At 42.1% G+C, this 25,614-nt stretch overlaps 1 protein-coding gene across 2 annotated transcripts in view; it reads left to right on the top strand.

Annotated features, from left to right (window-relative positions):
* The window catches only part of EBF1 (early B-cell factor 1), a 402,505-nt gene extending 381,249 nt beyond the window's left edge, over positions 1-21,256 (top strand). The window contains exons 11-16 of one of the 2 annotated variants that reach the window (XM_008571252.1): positions 855-920; positions 1,877-2,054; positions 2,705-2,884; positions 6,730-6,924; positions 14,931-17,890; positions 21,022-21,256. In XM_008571252.1, coding sequence (XP_008569474.1) covers positions 855-920; positions 1,877-2,054; positions 2,705-2,884; positions 6,730-6,924; positions 14,931-14,962 — 651 coding nt within the window. In that variant the 3' untranslated portion in view covers positions 14,963-17,890; positions 21,022-21,256. Of the gene's footprint in view, positions 1-854; positions 921-1,876; positions 2,055-2,704; positions 2,885-6,729; positions 6,925-14,930; positions 17,891-21,021 lie in introns of those variants that run through there. The other variant, XM_008571253.1, reaches the window with a different exon arrangement.
* Positions 21,257-25,614: the final 4,358 nt, after the last annotated feature.

The following is a 25,614-nucleotide window of genomic DNA, read 5'->3' as shown; positions in this document are numbered from 1 at the left end:
AGAATGAAAAAAATTACCACTACATGCACTTTTCTAGAGTACTCCATATTACCAGAACCAAGCATTTAAGCTAAATATGGAAGCCCACCTAAATGAAAAGAGGGAGCTACTTTTTCTTCCACTGGAATGAGCAGCAGGGCATATATCTAGGATGCGAATGAATGACCAAATGGGGAAAATGACAAACAATACCGAAAGAGCAAAAAATTGCTATGAAAGAAACAGATGCTACCAGTCACAAAAATTGTTGCAGAGGGGGCTTCTGGGGACAGGAGAGTCCTTTTGTAAGAGCCTTTGACAAACAGGGCATTCATTGTCTTTGTATGTGGGTTTACTATAGCACCCCCTTACATCATAGCTCTGCCATACAAGGGAGATAAACAAAAGAAGTTTAATGCTACATGCTTCTAGTAGCTGAAAATTGATTGGAAATCCCTCTAGAATGACCTGTCTGATAAGGTCACGGTTCCTAGAATAAGCAATTAAGTGCAGAATAAACACATCTTAGGGATTCATAACATGCACTGAATGACATCGATTGTAGTAATCTAGTAAATGACCTCGGAATTGTTTTCAGCAATAAACATATGAGTGCTTTATCGTGCCTGTGGCAGACTATTGAGTGATGTATTTTATCTTGCGGTACCAATGATGCTCACCTTTTGACTCAATTAAGTGTGTATGTGAACAGGGATAAATTGGTGATTTAACGCCATTCTGGGGTTCTCCCGGCTACTGTCTTTGTAGCAGTGGCTTGGCAAAGTATGGCCAGAAGGACCAGAAGGTGATCATGTGAAAAGATAATAACAACCTGCCTTCACTCAGAAGATATGTACTTGCTTTTCTCTTGACAGGAAGTAATACTCAAGAGAGCTGCCGATCTGGTAGAAGCGCTGTATGGGATGCCACACAACAACCAGGTAAGCTTCCTGGGTCTCTAACCTGCATGGACTTCCACGTTCCTTATTGTAATGAGAAAGTGCAAAAAATATAGAAGCCATGTGCATGAGTTAAGAGTATCAGTAATTCAGATATAACAAGTTGCAAGGCTGTTCAGTCCTCTCTTTTGTAAATCTTTTATTGCCTTTCGTACCAAATCATTTTCCTTACGAGAAAAGGTGCTCCATTTAAAACTAATCTTTAGTGGGAATGTACTTCATGATTAAAGAAGAGAATTACTGTTGCTTTATTTTATTTCTCTGAGGTTTTCAAGCAAATTTAGGAGGAGAAAGGGGGTTTAATTTCTTCTCCTAAAAAGTATAACAAGGCCTGAATAATATTGTCAGCTTCTATTTCACAGAGCAATTCCATGTGTAGTGTTTTAAATTGCTTAGGAAACTACGAGTTTGACAAATTATTTACTCCTTTTTCATGTTGCCTGAGTCAGTGTCCAGGGGACACAGTCCCACTAATATTCAGAGATCCAGGTCTTCATCTACAGCCCGTCCTTAACATCAATGGGGGCGGGGGTGGAGGATGAATTGCAGTCTCTCTCTACCTCTCTTTCTGTAACCTCTGAGTTCCTGTGTGTTACTGGTGACAGCCCATAGTGCAGTCTTATACTGACTGTGAGGAAGTATGGAGGAATGGTTAAGATTATGGACTTTCAAAGTTAGACAAATGGGGTTATGAATCGCAGACGTGTCCTTAAATAGTGAATGTCCTTAAGTGAGGACTTTGCCTTTCTGAACCTCAGTTTCCCCATTTGTGATATGGGCATGTTGACGGAGACACTATACTCACAGGTTTGTTGGGTAGGTTACAGAAGTTAATGCAGTTAACCATTGAAAGCCCTGAGCACAGCGCCTGGCATAGAGTAAGCACTCAAAAAATGGTATTGAAGGTAGCTAAATGGGATATTCTTTTGACTTTTCAGGAAATTATTCTGAAGAGAGCAGCTGACATTGCAGAGGCCCTGTACAGTGTCCCCCGCAACCACAACCAGCTCCCGGCTCTTGCTAACACTTCAGTCCATGCAGGGATGATGGGCGTGAATTCGTTCAGTGGACAACTGGCTGTGAATGTCTCTGAGGCGTCACAAGCCACCAATCAGGGTCAGGAGCCTGCTCTTCTCCTCCTTCCTGCTTTCTCTGCCCATTTCCACCCTCAAGCTCTCCCTTTCCCCATTTATTCATCATAAAACAATTTTTAATTAAAAAAACTATTTTCTTCCCCAAAAGGAGATTCCTCATTTGTGCATATCAAATCTTACTGTAGAATTTGGTTCTAGCTCTCACATCTGGTAATCTGACATTTGAGGCTAGAAAGGGGCATGCATTTAGCCATCTCTACATTTGGCTTTTCACCATAAACCATGAATGACAGATCACAAAGAGGGTTGGAATTAAAGTTCTGAGGGCCCGGAGCACATCATTCTTGCCCAGGGAATAGTAACCTGTTAACTCCAGGGTACATCTCATAGATTGGGATTTATTTCTTCTCCAAAATGATAATTTATAGGCCCTGCATTGCCACTTCTCACAGCCCTGCTAAGTATTTATGATCTCCTAAGAAATGTGTCTTCTGCTCGCTTCCCATTTTAATCACAGAGCTAGCACCACCAGCCCACGCACATGAATCACCTGGTCCCTTCCCTCTGGGTTGCAGCAAGGGGCAAGAAACAGAGGCCTTCCCTTCCCTGAGTTTTCCATGACTGCCACCCTCTGAATGCCACCCTCACCCTGGTTTTGCCCCCACCCCTCAGGTTTCACCCGCAACTCCAGCAGCGTCTCACCACATGGGTATGTGCCGAGCACCACCCCCCAGCAGACCAACTATAACTCAGTCACCACGAGCATGAACGGATACGGCTCTGCCGCCATGTCCAATTTGGGTGGCTCCCCCACCTTCCTCAATGGCTCAGCTGCCAACTCGCCCTATGCCAGTAAGTACAAATGTGTGTCCTGCGTTTCTGCACGTTTTGCTAGAAGAACTGGGCATTGTGCTGTGGGGCCCACCGGGCAGGGCTGCTTGGTCTGAGGTCCTCCAGCCTGCAAGGTACTGCCCCAGGAGATACTGCCAAAGACACCACCATCTACAGCAGAAATTTCTGCTCTCCCTCGTTCTCCTTCCTCCCCACAAAGCCTCCCAACCAAAAGCCAGAGTTCTGATGTCATTCCAAGAACCCACTCCTGGAGTCAGATAGGGGTGATGTTGACTCCCTCTTCTACCAGTTACTAACTGGTGGCCCTCTCAATTTTCTCATCTGTAAAATGGGGAAGGAACTAGCACCCGCCCCTCCAGTGCTGTGAGACATAGACAAGGTAACGCGCATGAGAGGCACACTCAAAAATCTAATAATCCTAACGATGGGAAGATGATAAACGGTGGTGGTGATGCAGCGTAGTAACAATAGTCTAAAACTACACTCTTTTCCTTTAGGAATAGGACTCCTGTATGTTCAAATGCTTGGATTTTCTCCCCTCTGTGTTTGGTGTGCACTTAAAAATACTCCAGCAAGTCAAAAAGCAGACTTTTATTTTTTCCCAAAATCTGACAAGATAGAAAGCTACACACGTACACAAGAAATGTTCTTGGGTGCCTTGTCTCTGTCTTAAAGAAGGTTAGCTTAAAGGATTTTTTTTTTTTGTACATTTGGATAGCATCTAAAGAACCTCAGGGAACTGGCATCTTTATATATAAGATGTCTTAGGCTGAGATCCCACAATCTCTTGATCTCCCTATGAGGATTTTTACATAGGTAATCAAGTTCATCCTGGATATTGTGGGTGACTATTCTGATGTGTAAACTGTAGCCAAACTTTTAAACATTTATAGAAGAATAGAAGATGTGTTGCTAATTGAAAGAATATTTATGATTTTTAAAAGAGCCTTGGCTAAAAATACAACAATCATGCTGTCACTCACAGTGGAAATATGGAGTGTGCTAATTCTTTGAAAGAGGAAAGATCATTCTTGGCCTTTAAGTGACGTTATTTTGGAAAGTATACTAGGGCTTTTTACTTTCTGGGTCAATTTTTCTGCTCAGGATACACTAAATTTTGTATTTCTACTGTATTAGTTTAGAATGGGCAATTTGTTGGACCTTTAAAATTCTCCAAATAATCTGCATATTTTACATCTATCTGCTCAAGAGTCAACGTGTGGGGTCAGTTTCACATTAGAGTTTGATTTATCAAAAGATTGTTTCTCGTAGGTCTATTATTTCAGCTTTCTCCCAACTATTCAATCAGAAAATGTTTCAATCATGACCTGAAAATTAAAAGGTGGCATTCTTAATTAAATCAATAAACTAATTGCTATATGGTAGCAATTCAATTTAGGGGCTTGGATTGCTCTCCTTCTCAGGCCTGTGCAGACACCCAGCAACTTCAGCCTGAGATTGCATCTGTCAGACTGTGAAACTTTGAACATTTTATTTCCATTAATTGATTTCCTCAGTGCTCACAAATACAGTATTAAATTCTCAAATAGGCCCTCAGATGAGATGGTTTTATCTGCATAAATGCAAATAAAATAATAAACACAAAGCCCAGTCGATTTGAATTTTTGCTTCCATAATATTTAATTATTCATAAACCACTCATGTTGAAAAATTCCGATGGAATAGAAAAATAAAATAGGACATTCCACCGGTGAACACTCTTTCTGGTGTGGAGGCTGATAACTAATAATGTTATAACAAATGGAGCTGTTCGACTATATTTCACCCCTTCCTCTGTTAACCACCTCCCCCAAACTCCCCACCTCTAAATACACATAATGATCACATTTGCCAACGAGATTAATTGCCTTCCTCAGTGAACCAGCAGGATTTCAAGTCTACGAATATTTAAAAATCAAACCTCCAGTGCAGGAGTTTTGCAATTTAAATAGGTGTTATTATTGAGTGTATTTTCACATTTACAAATCCTAAGAGATGTATAAAAATGCTGGCCTCATTAAGAGAAAAAGTCCAGTTTAGAAAATGTTTGTGAAAACTCGGAGGATTTAAAAGAAAAAGTACAGTCTAGAAAATATTTGTGAAAACTCTAAGGTTAGAGGCTCTGTGTTCTGCTCCATAAAGCACTCAGTGCATTTGGCTTGTGTCGTTCCTTGGGCTGGTGATAAGTGGTCATTTCCCCCTCATGGCAATTGCTGCCTATGACCGATTTGATTCCCGCTTCCCTACATTTCCAAAGCCAGTAGACCGAGGATAAGGCCACCCAAACAGCTCTTTGGACTCTGGTGGGCTCATGGGAGCAGGGCTTTCCCCCCTGGAGATCTGTTTCCTTTGCAGGGCAGCATAGAGGTAAGACCACTGAATTTGGGTTTGGTTCCTGGCTTTCTCATATTCTCGCTATGGCCCTAGGGCAAGTCGTAAACCACTTTCTGAGTCTCAGCTTGCTCAGGTATAAAAAACACACAGTTGGCCCCTACTTAAGTGCTTTGCCAATGACAACATCAAAAAGACATGAAGATTCTTGTGAATGATAAGCGACATGTAATGTTCATTAAATAATATGAAAAATAATAAAGTAGAAGGAAGTGCCTAGAATTCGATTAAGTGCTCGGAAATCAATTGGACAGGATTCCTACTTTTCTGCAGGAAATAGAGGAAATAGCAAGTGAGTGTATGAAAACATCAGTCTTGACTGAGTATGTGCAAAATCTCTGTCTCCTAAAGTAACCAAGAGATGACTAGCCACGAGCAAAAGATGAAAGGCCAGGCTGAAAGGACTGTGGCTGGTAGAGACTATACATCTACCAAACTCTTTCACTTACTTGAGCAGCTATGGAGAGAGCTCTCTCTTTCTCTCTCTGAATTGCCAAAGTTCTCCCGTCATAGATTATCTGCTTCCCCGCTACTACCAGACTGTGAGTATTTACATAAGGTTCCTGTCTCTACTTATTAATTCACAACCCTTTATGGAAAGCTCCATGGGAGAATAGAAGGAATTTGGAACTTGGACTTGTAGTTATGCACTTTCAGCAAATGCTGCATGTGGCAGTCTGTTTATCCACCTGGCTTCCTACCTACCTGTATCTATGTTGGGGAACATTATGGTACATTCATATCCTTAAGGAGCACAGAGTCTCACGGTGAGAAATGGGACACATGCACATGCCACCATCTGCCTGTGCCTTAAATTGGAATCCTGGCCTAGCCTTCGGCTCACCCTTCTTTCTCACACCTCTCAGTCCACCAGTGACCATGCCCTCTTAAGCCAGCCTCCTGTCCCTTCCATCCCCAGCCCCTTTGCTAGAACCTTAGCTTAGACCCTACCTAGAATGCTGCTTCTGACAGCTTTTCCATGAAGCCTTCTCTGGTCCCCCTTTCCTGCCTCCTCTGAGTTGGCCTTGCTCACCTTTGTCATGATTTTGTGCTATTCTATCCCCATAAGAGGGTATTGCACTTTTGTTTCCTGGCCTGGAAAATTCTGAGGATGGCATCTCTGTATTCTGCTCCATAAAGCGCTCACTGCGTTTGGATTGTGTCATGACTTGGCCTGATGGTAAGGGGTCATTTCCCCCAATGGCAACTGCTGCCTATAACCCCAGTACTTAGCACACTACCCGGCACATAGTGGGCCCACAATAAACACATAAAAGATCACCAGTAATGAAAGGTAACACGTGCTAAGTGCCAAATGATGGAAGCAGACAAGGGAAGGCTCATGTCAAAAGGGTAACCTGATCAGTGTGGCCAGGTGAGGGTCAGATCTGAGCTTCCTCATCTCAGGATGTCACAGGAGGTGCTGATTTCTCCTTTCCTGTTGCCCCTCTCAGTTGTGCCATCCAGCCCCACCATGGCCTCCTCCACAAGCCTCCCCTCCAACTGCAGCAGCTCCTCGGGCATCTTCTCCTTCTCACCAGCCAACATGGTCTCAGCAGTGAAACAGAAGAGTGCTTTTGCACCAGTCGTCAGACCCCAGACCTCCCCACCTCCCACCTGCACCAGCACCAATGGGAACAGCCTGCAAGGTAAGCCCCAGGCCCCACTGGCCAGCACCCTCCCAGGGCCTTAAGCAGATGCATCACTGTCACTGAGGAGCTCAGCCTTGAGCCCGCCTGTCTCTCTCTGCCCTCATTTCTTCTGTTCCTTTGTGTTTACTCTCCTTGGCCCTGGCCCCTGGCTCTACTCATCCGTCCTCTGCTGGAGTTGCCTGAGGAGTCCTCTTCCCAACTCCAGCAATTCTGCTCAGGCCCGGGATTTGCTTAGGAATACTATGTTCACTTACTAATGCCATCGTTTTTTTCTCCTCTCTCATTCCCTGTTGTCGCCATTATCAGACCGGTCTTTTGTGGACTCTAGCAAGTTCCCCACTGCAGGGTCTCTCCCAGGACTGGCCTTCTCCTGAAGTAGGTTGCTCAACATTCCCTTCCTCTTGCCTGTGTTAGAGTGGACATGTGTGGGGCTGATAACAGGGAAGGGGTGAGCCACAGCCAGTCAGAGCCCTGAGGACAGAGCATTGAAGCTTCGTAGACCAAAGACCAGAGACTTGCTACTGGGACCCAGAAACCCTAAAACACCACTGGAGTATTCTGGTTCATATTAAAATTTTCCGATCACTTTCCCACCATGGAATATAGAAAATAACAAGAGTCACTGAGAGTTGAGATGACCTTTTCATCCACTGAGAGAAAAATAAAATACCCACCCTTTAAAAGTGGGCTCGTGGTTTCTTACACTTTTCTGATGTGCTTGGCCCTGCGTTGTGGCATTGGCCTGCATGGCCTTATTCATTCCCTCACAGCAGGATTGTGTGGTAGGTGCTTGCAGCCCCTACTTTACAGATGAGAAAACTGAAGGTTAGAGAGGTTTATGAAATTGCTTGACTTCCAACAGCTGGTATGTGGCAGAAGCTGGCTTCAAACTCCAGCTCAAAAATTCATCTCCCCTTTCCATCTCCCAAACACTTTATTACTCAAAGAGGGTGAAAAGGACACATCCAGGATTCCTAAGGCAGCTGGCAGGGAAATAAGATCAATAAAATAATCAGCCACCATTTATTGAGCACTGAACAGTGTGTCAGGAGCTGTGCTAAGCACGGAGCAGTCTTTGTCTGATTTAATCCTAGCAACTTCCTAAAGTATGAGGGCTTTTAGGATCTTCATTGCACAGATGATAAAACTGAAGGTTAAGGAGGGTAAATGCCTGCCTACAGACACAGTCAGTAAATGGTGCAGATGAATGTAAACCCCAGTGGGGTCAGGGAGGGGTCAGGACGGTGTGCACACATCTGGGAATTCTCATCCCTGTATATTCAGTACATGTACATGCACATTCATACTCAGGACTGGATGCTATGTGAGTCTACACTGATTCTCCCTAAGACCCTATGAGGTCACTACTATTCCCATTCTGTTGATGGCGAAATTGAGGCTCAGGGTCCCACAGTTAATAAATGGTAGAGCAAAAATTAAACCTAAACCATGTGACTCCAAACCCTGAACTCTTCAAGACATTCCTCTGACACCTGCTGGCAAATCTGCCCAGCACAGCCCAAAGTCAGTGCCCAGCACAGCACACCCATGCCCCTCACCCTAACATACTTTGGCAAATCCATCTTCCTAGAGGAAAGAAGGAAACAATCTGCCTTGGAACTACATTTCAGGCAATACTATTCACGATAGTGAATGCCCACCCTCACCAAGGGGAGCCAGCTGTCCTTGCAAACTTGACTCTTTTTCAGCTAAAATTAATGCTTTGTGACCCTCAGAACACCTCCAGCTGGCAAACCAGGGATATGGTGCTTAAATGAATCTAATATCTAAAGGGTTAAATAATAATAATATACCTGGAAAGCAGAAATTTACCATTCATGAGCTGCCAGTTTCAACCCTTGTGAAACATCAACTGGACATCAGAAACAAGATATGATGGGATTTGTGCTCAAGAGTCAAGGGGGAACCCTTTAGGAAAAAAGGCCCCTGCTTTGGGAAGGTCAGCTGCTGAGTTGCTGGCCACCAGTGACTTAAGTGGGCAGCCCTTCAGCAAGGCCTCACATCTTTGCATACCGTATGGACCTGGGAGGGAGAAGGAGGCACTGAAAATAAGGACTAGGCCCAGATTTTGAGGACTACCTGGGTTTCGGGAAGATCAGGTGATGTTGGGGTGTGTGTGTGTTTAAGTAATGATGAAACAGGCTTTAAGACAGGGACATGCACAAAGTTTGTGCGTTTATCCCCCAGGGCTTCTCTAACCCAATTCTAACCCAATTACTGATTTCAAAGGTACAGAGGCCAGTCCCCACCCCTCTGATTAGCAGCCAAGGCTACATCTCTGTGTCATCTTTTCTAGCACCTGGCCGCACAGCATGGAGGGTTTGAGGTCTGACTCAGAGACACACTTGGGATCTGCTGCTATGAATGGCACCACCCTTCCCTTCTACTTGAACACGTGTCAAGGAGATTCTTTCTGCACTCTCCCCTACCCCATGCTCTGACGATTGAGAATGATAAAAAACCAAAACCAAAACCAAAAACGGTTTTTGTTTTTCCAGTACTGTCATGTACTGAACATCTTTACTGTTGACGAGGTGGCAGTGGTGGATGTATGAGTAGACAAATTAAAGTCAAATTGACTGAGACCATCTTACTCTGAGCCACTGCTCTTCCTGCCCACTCTGCCCCAACCACTGCACTGGCAGGTTGGCCCCACCTGCAATTGCACCTTCACTGTCTGCCCACCATCTCCAGCAGGGCAGGGAGGACCCAGACTTAGGTGGGCAGCATCATTTTTTTCAGGGGGCTCTTGCTTGGACCTTGGAATATCCCCTGAGAAAAGTGACATTCTGACAGTGGACATCTAGAATTACTTCATTGTTAACTTTCTCAACTCTACTTCTACTGTACAAGGGGACATAGGTGGGTTACAGGGTTGGGGTGAGGATCTCTATAGTGTTTTATTCCTCCTCCACCTCCTCCTCTGCAATGTTACAATAGCATCTACTTCATTTGGATCTACCTGGTTTAGAATTGTCATCATTAAGATCAGGCAAGTGACAAAGGAAGAGTTGGTTAAGCAAATTGACCATGTAAATAAGATTAGAGGTGACACATTTAGACTGTTTAAGTGTTTGAAAGACTTATTTACCTCCAACTACCACTTTGTTAATTGTACATCATTCAATTTTTTTTTTTTGAAGGCTGATCCTTAAGGACCTCTTCGCCAGCAGCTCTTACATAGCCTCCTCTGGTTACTGCACATTATTAGTCCCCAACAAATAAGCATTGCGATCTCAACTTGGTGGTGAGGATGATGATCACAGCCACTACCAAGGGAGGGCTTGTCCCCACCTGGCTTCTGTACTATCTCATGTGTTCCTTCCAACCACCCTTTGATGTAGGCTGGTCATTGTCCCCATGTTACAGATGTGGAAACTGAAATGCAGAGCTAAGATAGGGGAGCCTGGGGTTCAAACCTGGGCAGATCAACTCTATTATGTTGAGCTCCTGTGCTAGACTGCCAAACTATTTTCAAGCCACTGAGTTAGACTCATGTGGACTACAAAATCCCAACCTTAAAAACTTGCCCTGAATTAAGGGAGACACGGCCCCAAAGTTAATAAGGCAGATCTGCCTGGGAGAGGTGCCCAGCTTGGAAGTGCAGAGGAGGGAAAGAAGGGGAATTTGGAACAGCCTTTTGCAGAGGGCTGCCTTTGAACTCAACCTTGGATAAAGTGCAAGTAGGGTTCCAGCACAGGGATATGGGAGAGGGGCATTTTAAGCAGAAGGACTCATGACAACATGAGCCAAGGAGCAGAGGCAGACAAGATCTGGATAATGTGTCATAGTAAGGGGCTCAGCAACCTGGACCACAGGTGCTAGGAAGCAGGGATAAGGCTGAAAAGTGGGGCATTTACTTGGAAGTCATAGCTTCATTCCTTTACACGTATTTTATAATTCACAGCTTCTGCTGTGATTCCAACTAGCTTTCTCTCCCAGGTAGATAAAACCTTTGAAAATTTACCATATGTCTGAGAAGTCCTTTTCCTCATAAGACCAATGACCATCCCATGAAAAACTTTGGGAAGTGCAGTTGTATTTTGGATTTAAGGAGAAATATGCAGAGAAACCTCCTTCCATTCTTACCTAGATAAAGTCATTTATAGATCCTGATCCCAGACTCCCCAAGTGTTTCTCTTTTCATAGGCCAAAGACTTGAATCACCAACTATGCTCAGTCTTCATCCATGGAGACGTCCTCTCCCTTCTCCTAAAGCGAATGTCCCATAGGGCATGGGGTCTATGCAATTCAGGCCTCAGAGGGCTTCATTAATCAAGGGAGTGGCAGCCCCAAGAAGGCCATCACATGCCATTGGAGCCCCTACTAATGTTTTGATTCCAAACCCTAGCATGTCCTGGGCAGTGTATGCAGTGAAAAATTAAAAGCAAAAGGCCCGAATGATTTCACAAAAATATACCATATACTTACTTTTTTCTTTCCCATCTTGTTGAAGTTCAGGCTGGCTGGCTCCTCTCAATCCTAGATATCATGAAGTCCAACTCCCATTCCTGTGGAATTGTCTTTTTTCTCCATGCACATATTCAGACAGTGCAAGATCTCCCCACCCCCACCCTGTCCTCTTCCCGATTAGCTCATAATTCTTACACATATGGTGGTTTGGGGAAGACGGTTCCACCCTCTCACTCCAACTTCTCCCCTTTTTGCAGAACTTTCAATTTTGTCTTTGTTTTCATCAAAATGTGGGAACTGCAATGAAAAATGCAGTGCCTTTCAAACTAATAGTTTTCTGAACTTCCTTCTGAGAACATAGTCACCCAGCTGCCAGGGAACGTGGCATAGCCACCGTGGTCACGTGCTGTCTCGGCACATGGTGCTGAGAGTGTGGTGTCCTCATGGGAATCTTCCTGGGCCCCACTTGGGCAAGTCAGCATGCCAGCAGCATTTCTGAAACATTCCAAACCTCAGACACCCATCCCTCTCACCCACATAATTAATCTTCAGATTGCAGCACAGATATAAGAAAAATAGCTCTTAAAACCCAGAGCTTCATGCAGGGATTTCTTTATAAAAACAATCTCTTTTGAGGTGCCTAAGCTCAGAGGCCACAGGTAGTAATCTTTTTCCAGAATTTTCTCAGCAGTAAGGATTCTGCATTTGCAGTTTAGGAAGTTATGGATGTGATTTAGGATGCTGTATCCCCACGATGTTACCATACAAAATTCTGGATGTCGGCACATTGGGGTATTCATGACACTCTCAGGGAAGACTGTGGGCTGACAAAGGAAAGGAAGGAGAGTGGGGGCAGGCCAAACTCACCCCCCATAACCCCTCAGATATGTTTGTTTTTAATTTCAATTATTTATTAACATATATAAACTGGGTTACTTCATCTTTTCAAATATCCACATCCCAAGCCTGTCTTGAAAAAGTTCAGAAGATCTATCTGGTGGCTGTGGACAGGCATCCTGCACAGCAGCATTGGGTAGGGGCTGCATTGCTGCCCGCCCTGGAGAGGGCATGCCTCTGGCAGCATTGCCGTGATGCCCACCCAGGGGACTTGGCTTGCTTATATCCCAGCCTGGGTTCTTGAAGCACTGGAGTTTGCAACCCCTGTAGTCCAGATTAAGAAGTGCTGTTAGCTAAGGACTAGCGCATCAGTTAGCTTTGCTGCAGAACTTTTAATGTGGCCCTAACTGGAGGTTTAATCAATTAATCTAACACAACATTCAGGTACCCAAACATTGCTTAGATTTTTTTTTAAATTCTGGCCATCTAAATGGGATGTTTCTATCCCATTTTCAGGGCCCAGCTGATAAATGATGGCTAGACCCCCTGACCAAATTAGCAGGAAGTTTGTGAGCTTTCTAACTTTACTTTGAATTATCTTGACACTGCCTGAATTATCTGACTCTACAGTAGGGGGCGTCCTTTAATGCCAGGCACACAGAGTAGATTTTGATAAAGGCAGAAGTAGCTTCTTTTGCCACAGGATTGGAACTACAGCTGTCTTTCAGTAGGGTGCCTGGACCTACCTCCAGCTGGATGAAAAGATCCTTAGGGAGCAGAGTCGTGCTGGGCTGTCACACTGCAAAGACCACCCTTGCCTCTGAAGCAACAGCATCTTGAATTCCAGCTTGGATTGAAATTCCAAGCTCCCTGTTTCAGTCAAATCTAGGGCTCACTTGAATCTTAGGGGGACTACATTTCCAACTGATCCCAAGTCTTTAGGGGTTTCAGTTGGCCTGCATTTGGCAAAAGACAGCTTCCTGTTTCTAAGAAAAAAAGGCTTATGAGGGCTTACAAAAAAGACTCCAGGAGCTTTTGGACTGCAAAACGGCTCTTGCAAAACAACATTTGGATGATTTACGTGTAAATGAATCAGAAACATGTGGATTGAATTTCCTTGCGAATACAGATGGGCTTAAAAATTAACGGAAAAAGTGTTTGGCAAAATACTTTTTGGTTTTTCTTTTAATTGAGTCTAAAATGTCAGGGGTGGGGGTGGGGAAGCAGGAGGAATGTGGAGGCCTCAGGCCTCAGAGCCCTGCCTGGCCTCTCTGTGTCCACTGCAGGATTCGTGGTAGTGGGCTTCGCTTAAAAAAAGGCACATTTTTCCAGACATGATCATTAGTAAACGAAGAGAGTCACTTTCTAGACGCAGTCATCATTGACGAGCATTACTTCAAATTTAATTGCTGATAAAAAGGAAGCAATGACTTTCTCTCTCTGCCTGGCAGGACACTAAGCCATCATTGGGAGCCAAAGATGGGTGCTTCTTGCTTCTAATGTGAGCAAATCTTGACATATTTCAAAGTTGTCACCCCATTTTAAGTTTCTTAAAGATATCCCATTATTCTCATACCCATCATGTACAGTGTGCCGTGTGGGGTGGGACCTATTTGATAGAAGAGAAAATATAGCCCAGAGGAGTTAAACAGTTAACACAAGGTCACACAGCTAGTTTAGCAGGAGAAGTGATGGGTTAGACATCATAGCTGCTAACCTCTATTAGGTCCTTCCTAGGAGCTGAATCCAGGCTAAGCACTTTACATATGTCATCTTATGTAAATCTCCAATAACCCTAAGCGCTGTGATTAGCTTTATTGTCTAGCTACGGCAGCTGAGGTTCCAGGAGACATGTTAACTACCTCAGGGGGAAGTACTCAGAAACAGAAAAGCCAGAGGTGGAGTGCTGGCCTAGCTCACGCCATGCTCTCTAAATGCCGCTATGTGTGGCCTCCTAACTCCGAACACTTTGACAGATTTTTGACTGCCTTAAACAGCCTTCCCTTTTCCCAGGATCTCCCCCAGCTTTCCTAAGCTACAATTTTCTAGGATATACAGTCAGACTATTCCAGAAACCCTGAGGGAAGCAGTAGTGTGGAAGATGTTCTGCAGGTTCATGCAAACTTGTCTCCTCCTCTCCCTCCAGGATTTCTCCCAACTTTATATGCCCAGTGAACAGTGCTGCTGTCACTGGCACCTCCCAGCCTGAGGACTGAAGTGAAGACACTCACATTGCTGCTTCTGCTCAGTTTTCACGCTCATACAGAGCCCAGGGAGAGCCGTGGTTTTCTGTAGAAATCGTTGGTGGTTGGGATGGACCAGTTCTTTATTTTATATTTTGGATGCCAAGGAGAGGGGAGGGAACGAAAAAAGAGTGACAAATTGAAAATTCTCACTATTTTGCAAGGTTTGGGGCTGCAGCTTCCCCAGTGGTATTCAAACTATGCAACTTCCCATTTATGTTTTAAAATTGAAATCAGATTTGGGGGGATGTTTAGGATATTCTGTTCTGTTAAAGACATACACACAGGTTGATTTATTATAATTTTTTAAAATATACATGTAGATTCCAAACAAAAACTCGTTCCAGAGAAAATGAGAGCACATTTGTGGTTGATATTCAATCAACTTTGTCGTGTGTGGGTGTATTTTCTTTTTTTAATCTTTTTTTTTTTTTTCTCAGTGAAAAATTTGGATGCAAAACCATTGACTTCTGTCTTCTCTTTCCATAGCGATATCTGGCATGATTGTTCCTCCCATGTGAAAGAATTGCCTTGAAGAATTTTATTAATGAAGAGGTTGGATTCTGCTACAGAGAGTAATCTGATATGAGTCCCAGAGTGGAACTTTTAACTCAGGCCTTTTTAAGAGGAATCACAATAACTGCAGATTTTTAAACAAACGAAATCACCGACCTTGCAAATACCGAAATTGGAAGTGATCTGCAAGTGCAGGGTCTTGGTTAAAGTTGTACCTCCCAAGTATTTGGGGGATATATTTATTCTGTATTGATAAAAGCAAATCCACTTTTTCTTTCTCTCTCTCTCTTTTTTTTTTTAGCTTAACTCTGCAATCATTTGTCTTTTATAAACCATAAAGCTATATACAAGGGACACTATAAATAAGACACCATGTTTTAATTTATGATGTTTTTAAAGCTGTGTAAAGAGAGAATGAAGTGGTGATATTTACAAAAAAGTTAAAAAAAAAAAAGCAAAAAAAAAAAAAAAAAAGAAAGCTTGTATGGGACAGAATAGGAATGCCAGTTAGATTTTTTAGAAAACTAAGGGTCGGCTTTTGCGCCTTAAAGCATATCAAATGGTAGTTAGCTCGGACAGTGCATTTTCAATATCTAACTTAACATGCCATCCCTTAGCAGTGCAAGCTTATTTATCTCTTTTGTATTGTTGTCTTAAGTAACTATGTAAATAAATGCAGCCTGGAAAGTTAAAAAGCGATGTAAGTGATCACATTTTTCCCTTCTACTCAAAAATCCAGTGCCTCTAGACAGATTGTTAAAACTGCGTATTTAAACTTGATATCATTCTCTCTTTTACGTATGTCAACTTCTGAAGCCGATGGCCTCTCCAGAGCTTGGTGGCACACGCACTGTGTGCGAATCTCCTTTGAGACTTCATGGAGCAGGGTCCAGGCACAGAATCCCACACTATGCCCTCCAGGTATCAAGCCAAAATCCCACTTATGCTCCACTATTTACAAGTTTAGAGTTTACTCGTCCTAAATGCTGACTTCATACCAATCCTCCAAAAGCTGACTAAAGCAACATGCCAGGTATTTTGATTTTCACATTCAAGATAGCGCCTCTATCAGTCGACCCTTACCATTTGTAACATAATAGATTAAAACAACAAGTTAAGTGCTTTGGAATTAAGACTAAAAGGAAACTGGGGGAAAGGAAAAAAAGGTTGAGAACTCCAGAACATAGTTTTCTGTTCTATGGGAATTTTTGCTCTCATTATCTGGGAAGTGTTCTTAAAAAAAAGATTAATAGCAAAGATGCAGCAAAGCTCTGAGGATGCGTTTGCTTGATATTTTTTTCTTTGCTGTTGTGTTTTTGTATGTAGTTATAAATACTGTAGATTTTTTGTGATTTTTTGCCAAAGTTGTTGTTCTATTTATACATTTTAATGTCTTAAGACAGTTTTTCAATATCACAAAAAGATTTTACTGCATATTTTGCAAAGAAAAAGAAAGCTCACTACCTTTAGCTTGCACATACTTGCAAAGTTCATTAAAAGGCTTTTTGTTTTAAAGGGGATTTTGTAAAATATCCATATAAATAATGTATTTATCTTTGGAATTTGTACATTGCTTTTCCCTTCTTCCTTTTCCTCCTACCCCCAATTTATTTTATTGTGTATGTTTGCTATGTGAAAAGTGCGTATTTGGTCACCTACAGTTGTATTAGCTATTTCAATGTGATTTTTAAACATTTCATTTATAGTTATTTTTAGTATTGTTTTAAACCATGCTTCAATTTTTTTAAATTTCCACCCAAAAGCCATTGTCTATTTTTGTATTATTTGTAAGTTAAGAAGTTTTTTCCAATATATGGCAAAAAAAAAAAAGTAGCATATTATTCTTGTAGTATTTAGTTCTGTAGATTTAAAAAAATGTATCCTTTGCTTTGGAAGCTTACAAAAACCCTAATGCTGTTTTACTCTATTAATATGCATGGAATCTCTCCCTTTGGAGTGACGCATTTTGTGCATTAAATTAGGGGGAGAAACTTCATAGAAATCAATGAACATACTTTCTTTCTTAAGTCTGCTTGTATATTTCCTCTGTCTTTCACATAAATATAAACCAGCAGATTGGATGCCTTAACAATGCAAATCATATTCATTTCACTTGTACATTGTAACTGTGCACCAGAACTGTCAGTCATCACTAACATTATAAGAAAAAAGAAAAAGAAAAAACAAAAAACAAAAAAAAACAAAGAAATGGAAAAGCACAAAAGAACTGTTTTGTTACCTTAAGACAATGTAACTTTTTCTAGTAGAGCAAGAAATCATTTACAACAATGCTGCAACTGTGCATGCCCCCATATGGATTTTGCAATGGTTTTCACTAGACTGTCAGAGTGCGATTTTTATGGGTTGGGGCGGGTGGGGGAGGGGAGTTGCGGGAGGGAAGGGAGGGAGGAAAGCTGACTTTTCATGGTGAGAAATAATAATGATGACTAATAATAACAAAAAAACTGGAAAATGTAAGCAAGGTGACGCATTGCTTCTCGGTACTCAGAAAGGTTGTCTGAATTCGTGTGGTAAGCGCTGGCCTGAAGATGTATACAGTTGTAAAGCCATATTTTGTCTGGTGAGCCCCTTAACTGCGAAGAAAGGAACCGTCAGCCGGTGAGGTGTCCAGCTCGGACCCTGACAACAGATGCCACCATCTATCAGCCCATGTGCATTGGTTAGAACTTTTCTTGAAAGTCCAAAGAGCCTTTAAAATGTGTATAATTTGTGTTTTGTGGCTTCTATTTTTATTGGTGAGATGAAAAGACATTCTGGCCCTCTGACTTTTTCTTGTATGCAAAAATTTTACAACTAAAGGATGTTCCCCTAAATACAGAATATGGCTTTAAGAAGAAAATGAAATAGAGAATTAAATTAAGATTTCAGTTTTGGGGGGAAAATATAGCTTCTGGATGACTGGATTGCATAACATGCCCTGGCCTCACATTGTACTAGGATGCAGCTTAATTAAGTCATCTCTAAATCTACTAACCTTTCACCTTCTTATCAAACCTTTTTGAATAGACACACACTGTTGCGGGCACGACACTGAGGGTTGCGATCCATTGCCGGACACGAAAAAAGACAAAAAAAGAAATATTCAGGAAATAGAGCCATCAGGATTTGGTGACTGTTGCAATGCAAGGACTGAGGAAGAGGATGAAGTCGAGAAAAAGCTCAGTTTTCAAGTGGGACAACCACTGTTTTAAGAAATTGCTGATTTCTCTGTCTGGGCTCTTTCCCTGCTATGGAACCTGATGGTGAAATCCCTTCCTATGCTCCCTTTGCTTTTCTTCCCTTTTCCAAATATTATCCTCTTCTCCAGAGGATTCTATATTTACATTAGGAAGGAAATTCAGTTTCCGGAACTAGAAATATTTTGTAACTTTTTTTTTTTTTTAACTTGATCATCAAGTAGTTTTATCTCTTCTCTCTGGAGACTTTTGCTATAGTAGGACTGATTTTTATCTACTTAGCATACATTTTTCCCACTGATTGTAGAATTTTCATATTCTATATTAAGAATGAATGTTCTGAGCCCTGGAATTAATCACGGGCCTGACAATTGGCCTTCTGCAGGAAATATCTTGCAAGGGGAATTATCCCAGAAGGAGAATTTAGTACTTCACAAAGATATTGATGAAATGTCAACGAAAAGGAAGGAGAACCATTGAAAATGATTCATCCGGTAACATAGATATGGATGGGATTCTGTCCAGAAAGCGAGGAGAAATGAATGAGAACCAGGCAATAGCCATGGCCTTCTCTGAAGCGTTCATTTACTCAACATATCCTTACTGAGCACCTCCTTTGTGTCAGGCACTGTGCTAAGGACTGGGGATATGATTGTGTCTTAAATAGACCTGTTTCCTTCCTTCATTACTGCCTGAGGAGGATAAAATATAAATTGAACGACCACAAAAATATACAATCACACACTGAGATAAATGCTATTGTAACCCTAATATAGCTGAGTGAGCATGTGGTTCTATCTCCGCATAAAGTCAATCCTAGCTCAACAACCAAAATTAAAGAGGAATCAAACACCTTACGTCAATACCTCAAAGGACATTTAAAATATCTAAACATAAAGTCCACCTGTTGAAATTGTCTTTCCCTACTATCCTTACCCTCACGTCTCACCTTTCTCAGACACTCCTTTCCTCGATCTCTTGAAGAAAAGTACCTCCTTTGTTCTGAGTATGCATGCTATTCTCTCTACTGTCTCCCCCTTTTTTCCCCATCTCTCTCGTTGCTTTATTTTTTCAGCAATTAAGATGTTTTTTCCAGCAAGAAAGATCTTTCCTCCTTAACAGAGCAGGGGAAAGGGCGATACCACGCTGGTCAAACGTGTTCTCGTTGGCAGGCTGTGGGAGGGCAGTCCTAAGTTCTCCCTTGTGCATAATGTTTGACCTGTTCTCATAAATGAGTTCATTTTAAAGCAGACTTTCATCATGCTCTGGGCCAGCCTAATCTAGCATCCTCAAATACCTCAAATTCTCAAGAATTCTGCTCCTGATCGCCTCTCTCCCCAATATCATCAATTTCTCCTTCTTCAATATCTCCACATTACATTCTGATCAGCTTACAATTCTTATCCTATTGGAAAGAGGGAAAAAAAAATTCAACTCCACTTTGCTTTTAATCTGTGCACAGTCCTTCTGCTGATCTCCAAAGAGTTGTCTATGTCTGCTATCTTCTCTTCTTCATTTATATTTTCTCATTATTCATATTCCAATAGATGTTTATTGCAATGATCAGTAGTGGGGAGTCTCACATGTTGTAAACAAGGGATCTAAATTTATATTTTAGAAGTATCATCTTGGTAGAGATGATTAAGTACAGAAAATTGGAGGGAGACACGGGAGACAGGACAATTCAAGGAGGGTATTTCATTGAGTAGGCTGGGTAAGGAATGACTAACTTGGACTAGGAGAATGAAAAGGAGTGAAATAGATAGGATTAAGAAATATTCAGGAAGGGCCGGCCTGGTGGTGCATTGCTACAGTGCGCCGCTTGGGAGCGCGGCGGCGCTCCCACCGAGGGTTCGGATCCCACATACAGACTGGTTCCCGCTCACTGGCTGAGCGAGGTGCGGGCACGACACTGAGGGTTGCGATCCATTGCCGGACACGAAAAAAGACAAAAAAAGAAATATTCAGGAAATAGAGCCATCAGGATTTGGTGACTGTTGCAATGCAAGGACTGAGGAAGAGGATGAAGTCGAGAAAAAGCTCAGTTTTCAAGTGGGACAACCACTGTTTTAAGAAATTGCTGATTTCTCTGTCTGGGCTCTTTCCCTGCTATGGAACCTGATGGTGAAATCCCTTCCTATGCTCCCTTTGCTTTTCTTCCCTTTTCCAAATATTATCCTCTTCTCCAGAGGATTCTATATTTACATTAGGAAGGAAATTCAGTTTCCGGAACTAGAAATATTTTGTAACTTTTTTTTTTTTTTAACTTGATCATCAAGTAGTTTTATCTCTTCTCTCTGGAGACTTTTGCTATAGTAGGACTGATTTTTATCTACTTAGCATACATTTTTCCCACTGATTGTAGAATTTTCATATTCTATATTAAGAATGAATGTTCTGAGCCCTGGAATTAATCACGGGCCTGACAATTGGCCTTCTGCAGGAAATATCTTGCAAGGGGAATTATCCCAGAAGGAGAATTTAGTACTTCACAAAGATATTGATGAAATGTCAACGAAAAGGAAGGAGAACCATTGAAAATGATTCATCCGGTAACATAGATATGGATGGGATTCTGTCCAGAAAGCGAGGAGAAATGAGAACCAGGCAATAGCCATGGCCTTCTCTGAAGCGTTCATTTACTCAACATATCCTTACTGAGCACCTCCTTTGTGTCAGGCACTGTGCTAAGGACTGGGGATATGATTGTGTCTTAAATAGACCTGTTTCCTTCCTTCATTACTGCCTGAGGAGGATAAAATATAAATTGAACGACCACAAAAATATACAACCACACACTGAGATAAATGCTATTGTAACCCTAATATAGCTGAGTGAGCATGTGGTTCTATCNTGGATTGCATAACATGCCCTGGCCTCACATTGTACTAGGATGCAGCTTAATTAAGTCATCTCTAAATCTACTAACCTTTCACCTTCTTATCAAACCTTTTTGAATAGACACACACTGTACAGTTCAATTGTTAGAGAACCTAACTACTGTAGAGATTGTTATAATTTTTTTTTTTTTTTGCGAAAATCCAAGCTGTAAAAACTTTTCAACTTTCACAATATTTAATTAAAGTTACTTCCTGTCTGTGATGGCAGCTTAGTTGTGTATTCATTTCTCTATTTCAGATGAGCCAAAGTCCAACGTAATGTAAAAGGGCTATGTTTGCAATTACTCAGACCAGTGTTGACACCCAGAGAAAAGGAATTAGGGTAGTCCTGGGACACCCACTTTCTTTCTTTGTAGGTCCTTGGGGATTTGCTAATCTGGGATGCAAATTGAACACACACAGCGTACTGCTGCCCTCTGCTGACAGCAGCCAGGCGTGCATGTGCCCACACTGGCCCACAGAGCCAAGAGCCCCAACAATTTCACCAGCAAAGCAATGCAGTCCCCCTGCAGTGACCGAAATGTGAATCCAGGAATCAGCCACTCTAGAACTCCATCATCTGTGCTACAAGTCTGAACTAAGCTCTACACATATAGCTGCTAATTAATGCTAGAGAGCCTCCTGGTCAATTAATTATGTGCCCTGGTTCATTGATGAAGGCTTGTGTGGACTCAGAACCTTCTATGATCTATATTGTTCAATCCCATGTGGATAAGACACTTTCCCTGTTGAAAGAAAGCACATTTCTCTGGTATCAAACATTCCACAGCACCCAATATGTACATTCTCGTGTAAAATTGTCTCACTTTAAGCTCCATCATAATCACCAGTCTTTCCAACTGCACTTTCAATGTTTTTCTTGCTTTTGCAATTATTGGATATGATAAGGTTAATGATGCTTGTAAAATGCCTCGAAAACTCAGCAAATAGGCCGTAGACCAACAGAAAGTTGATGGCCAGAGCTAATACAATTGTCACGCAACTACCAATACAGTCATTTGTGGGTGGGCATTGCTGATAGATATTTGCTCTGGAATGTAGCCCAGTCTGAGGTAATGAAAGAGTGTAATATTTGTTAATAGAGAGCTGGCATCCTTTTCTTAAAAAGGGAATCTATGCTGATTAGTTTGGCCGTTTTATATGCATTTTGGAATCTGTGTTGGATACAGTCCCTTGTATTAGATGCAGAAGATAAAAGTTGAACAAGAAGCCACTGTCCTCAGGACACTCACAATCTCAGACAAGATAAACCTGTATCCAAGTCATACTAGTATAGAACGATTAGACGGGGTGAGATAGCATGTCTTAAAGCTTCCCAGAATAAAACTGACATCCATACTTCTGACATACTGGTTCCTACATTCCTTAAGGCCTCCTTCTTGAAAGTATTCATTTTCTCATTCATGCATTCATCTATTCATGTAAACCTTGAGTGTTTACTATGCATCTGAGCACCAGGCAAGGCACGGTGGCTACTATAGTGACTACAGTGTCATTGTTCCCATCTTCTTGAAGCTTATACTTGAGTGGGACAAACAGACATTAAGCAACCACACAAGTTCATAAAACAAACTGATAAGGGTAATGAAGAAGTCTAGATTGCTCTGAAAGTGAATAAGGTGGGATATGAGTTAAGCTGAAGTGCTGGGAAAGGCTTCCAGAGAAAGTGACATTTGGGCTGGGATGGGAAGGATAAGCAAGAGGTCAGCAGGAGGGCTGGGCAGCTTAGGCAAAGGGATGGGGGCAAGCATAAGACTCTGAGCTTTGGGTGGAGAGAGCATTCAAGAACAGAAAGACTGTGAGTGGAAGATGCAGGTGCACATGATGAGACTGTGGGGCTTAGAAAGTTCAGTTCAGAACATGGACTGGGCACCTGCCATGTGCTTGGTACTGTGCTCGATGCCAGGGTGCACTAAACGAAACAGCCATAGCTCCTGCCTGGAGAGCCCAAGGCAAAGATCATAAATTTACAGTCCTGTATTTGTTCACAGGGGCTAAGCTGATTAAAAATGATGGGGGGAGCTGGGGGTCAAAACAGACTGGCAAGGAGCAGAGGGACTAGGACCACCAGTGGGTCATGCTCTTTCTAAAGAGAGCACCCAGGTCCAGGCAAGTGTTCCCACCTGGGAATGTGAGCCCAGTGATGCCCACCTTTCATTTTTCAGGAATGCCAGATATGTAACTGAATTTATTTTCAGTGTGAAATTTACATTTTTTAAATGTTGGCATCTGATCCAAAACACAATGTTTTCAAAACACTGTATTTGGGCAAAGTCCATTGTTCCCTAGAGTGTCAATTTGGGGCTTCTGGCCAAAAAGACAAATTACTGAAGGCAATGTCTACACAGCCTGAGTTGCGAGTCATAGTGATGTGTTCTACCCATGGAGATCAAGGAAAGCTGCAAAAAAGGGGATGCTCCAGTGGCGTTCTGCAGGATGAACAGAAGCTCTCCAAACATGTAAGGAAGAGTAGGACATGGAAGGCCATGTCAATGCCCTGAGAGCTGACTCTATGATAAAACAATTATTGAAATTAATAGGAATAGGAATATTGGAAAGTGGAGTTATAAACTTGTGAAAAAATCCCTATCCTCTGTATTTGTCACATTTAATGTACAAGACACAGTTCAGTTTTAAAAAAATCCTTTTGCCCTGCAGAAAGACCCTCATAAATGAGTTCATTTTAAAGCAGACTTTCATCATGCTCTGGGCCAGCCTAATCTAGCATCCTCAAATACCTCAAATTCTCAAGAATTCTGCTCCTGATCGCCTCTCTCCCCAATATCATCAATTTCTCCTTCTTCAATATCTCCACATTACATTCTGATCAGCTTACAATTCTTATCCTATTGGAAAGAGGGAAAAAAAAATTCAACTCCACTTTGCTTTTAATCTGTGCACAGTCCTTCTGCTGATCTCCAAAGAGTTGTCTATGTCTGCTATCTTCTCTTCTTCATTTATATTTTCTCATTATTCATATTCCAATAGATGTTTATTGCAATGATCAGTAGTGGGGAGTCTCACATGTTGTAAACAAGGGATCTAAATTTATATTTTAGAAGTATCATCTTGGTAGAGATGATTAAGTACAGAAAATTGGAGGGAGACACGGGAGACAGGACAATTCAAGGAGGGTATTTCATTGAGTAGGCTGGGTAAGGAATGACTAACTTGGACTAGGAGAATGAAAAGGAGTGAAATAGATAGGATTAAGAAATATTCAGGAAGGGCCGGCCTGGTGGTGCATTGCTACAGTGCGCCGCTTGGGAGCGCGGCGGCGCTCCCACCGAGGGTTCGGATCCCACATACAGACTGGTTCCCGCTCACGGGCTGAGCGAGGTGCGGGCACGACACTGAGGGTTGCGATCCATTGCCGGACACGAAAAAAGACAAAAAAAGAAATATTCAGGAAATAGAGCCATCAGGATTTGGTGACTGTTGCAATGCAAGGACTGAGGAAGAGGATGAAGTCGAGAAAAAGCTCAGTTTTCAAGTGGGACAACCACTGTTTTAAGAAATTGCTGATTTCTCTGTCTGGGCTCTTTCCCTGCTATGGAACCTGATGGTGAAATCCCTTCCTATGCTCCCTTTGCTTTTCTTCCCTTTTCCAAATATTATCCTCTTCTCCAGAGGATTCTATATTTACATTAGGAAGGAAATTCAGTTTCCGGAACTAGAAATATTTTGTAACTTTTTTTTTTTTTTAACTTGATCATCAAGTAGTTTTATCTCTTCTCTCTGGAGACTTTTGCTATAGTAGGACTGATTTTTATCTACTTAGCATACATTTTTCCCACTGATTGTAGAATTTTCATATTCTATATTAAGAATGAATGTTCTGAGCCCTGGAATTAATCACGGGCCTGACAATTGGCCTTCTGCAGGAAATATCTTGCAAGGGGAATTATCCCAGAAGGAGAATTTAGTACTTCACAAAGATATTGATGAAATGTCAACGAAAAGGAAGGAGAACCATTGAAAATGATTCATCCGGTAACATAGATATGGATGGGATTCTGTCCAGAAAGCGAGGAGAAATGAATGAGAACCAGGCAATAGCCATGGCCTTCTCTGAAGCGTTCATTTACTCAACATATCCTTACTGAGCACCTCCTTTGTGTCAGGCACTGTGCTAAGGACTGGGGATATGATTGTGTCTTAAATAGACCTGTTTCCTTCCTTCATTACTGCCTGAGGAGGATAAAATATAAATTGAACGACCACAAAAATATACAATCACACACTGAGATAAATGCTATTGTAACCCTAATATAGCTGAGTGAGCATGTGGTTCTATCTCCGCATAAAGTCAATCCTAGCTCAACAACCAAAATTAAAGAGGAATCAAACACCTTACGTCAATACCTCAAAGGACATTTAAAATATCTAAACATAAAGTCCACCTGTTGAAATTGTCTTTCCCTACTATCCTTACCCTCACGTCTCACCTTTCTCAGACACTCCTTTCCTCGATCTCTTGAAGAAAAGTACCTCCTTTGTTCTGAGTATGCATGCTATTCTCTCTACTGTCTCCCCCTTTTTTCCCCATCTCTCTCGTTG

Source organism: Galeopterus variegatus, unplaced genomic scaffold (genome assembly GCF_000696425.1).
Source record: "Galeopterus variegatus unplaced genomic scaffold, G_variegatus-3.0.2 Scaffold671, whole genome shotgun sequence".
NCBI lineage: Eukaryota > Metazoa > Chordata > Mammalia > Dermoptera > Cynocephalidae > Galeopterus > Galeopterus variegatus.
This window is presented reverse-complemented; position numbering and strand designations above follow the sequence as displayed.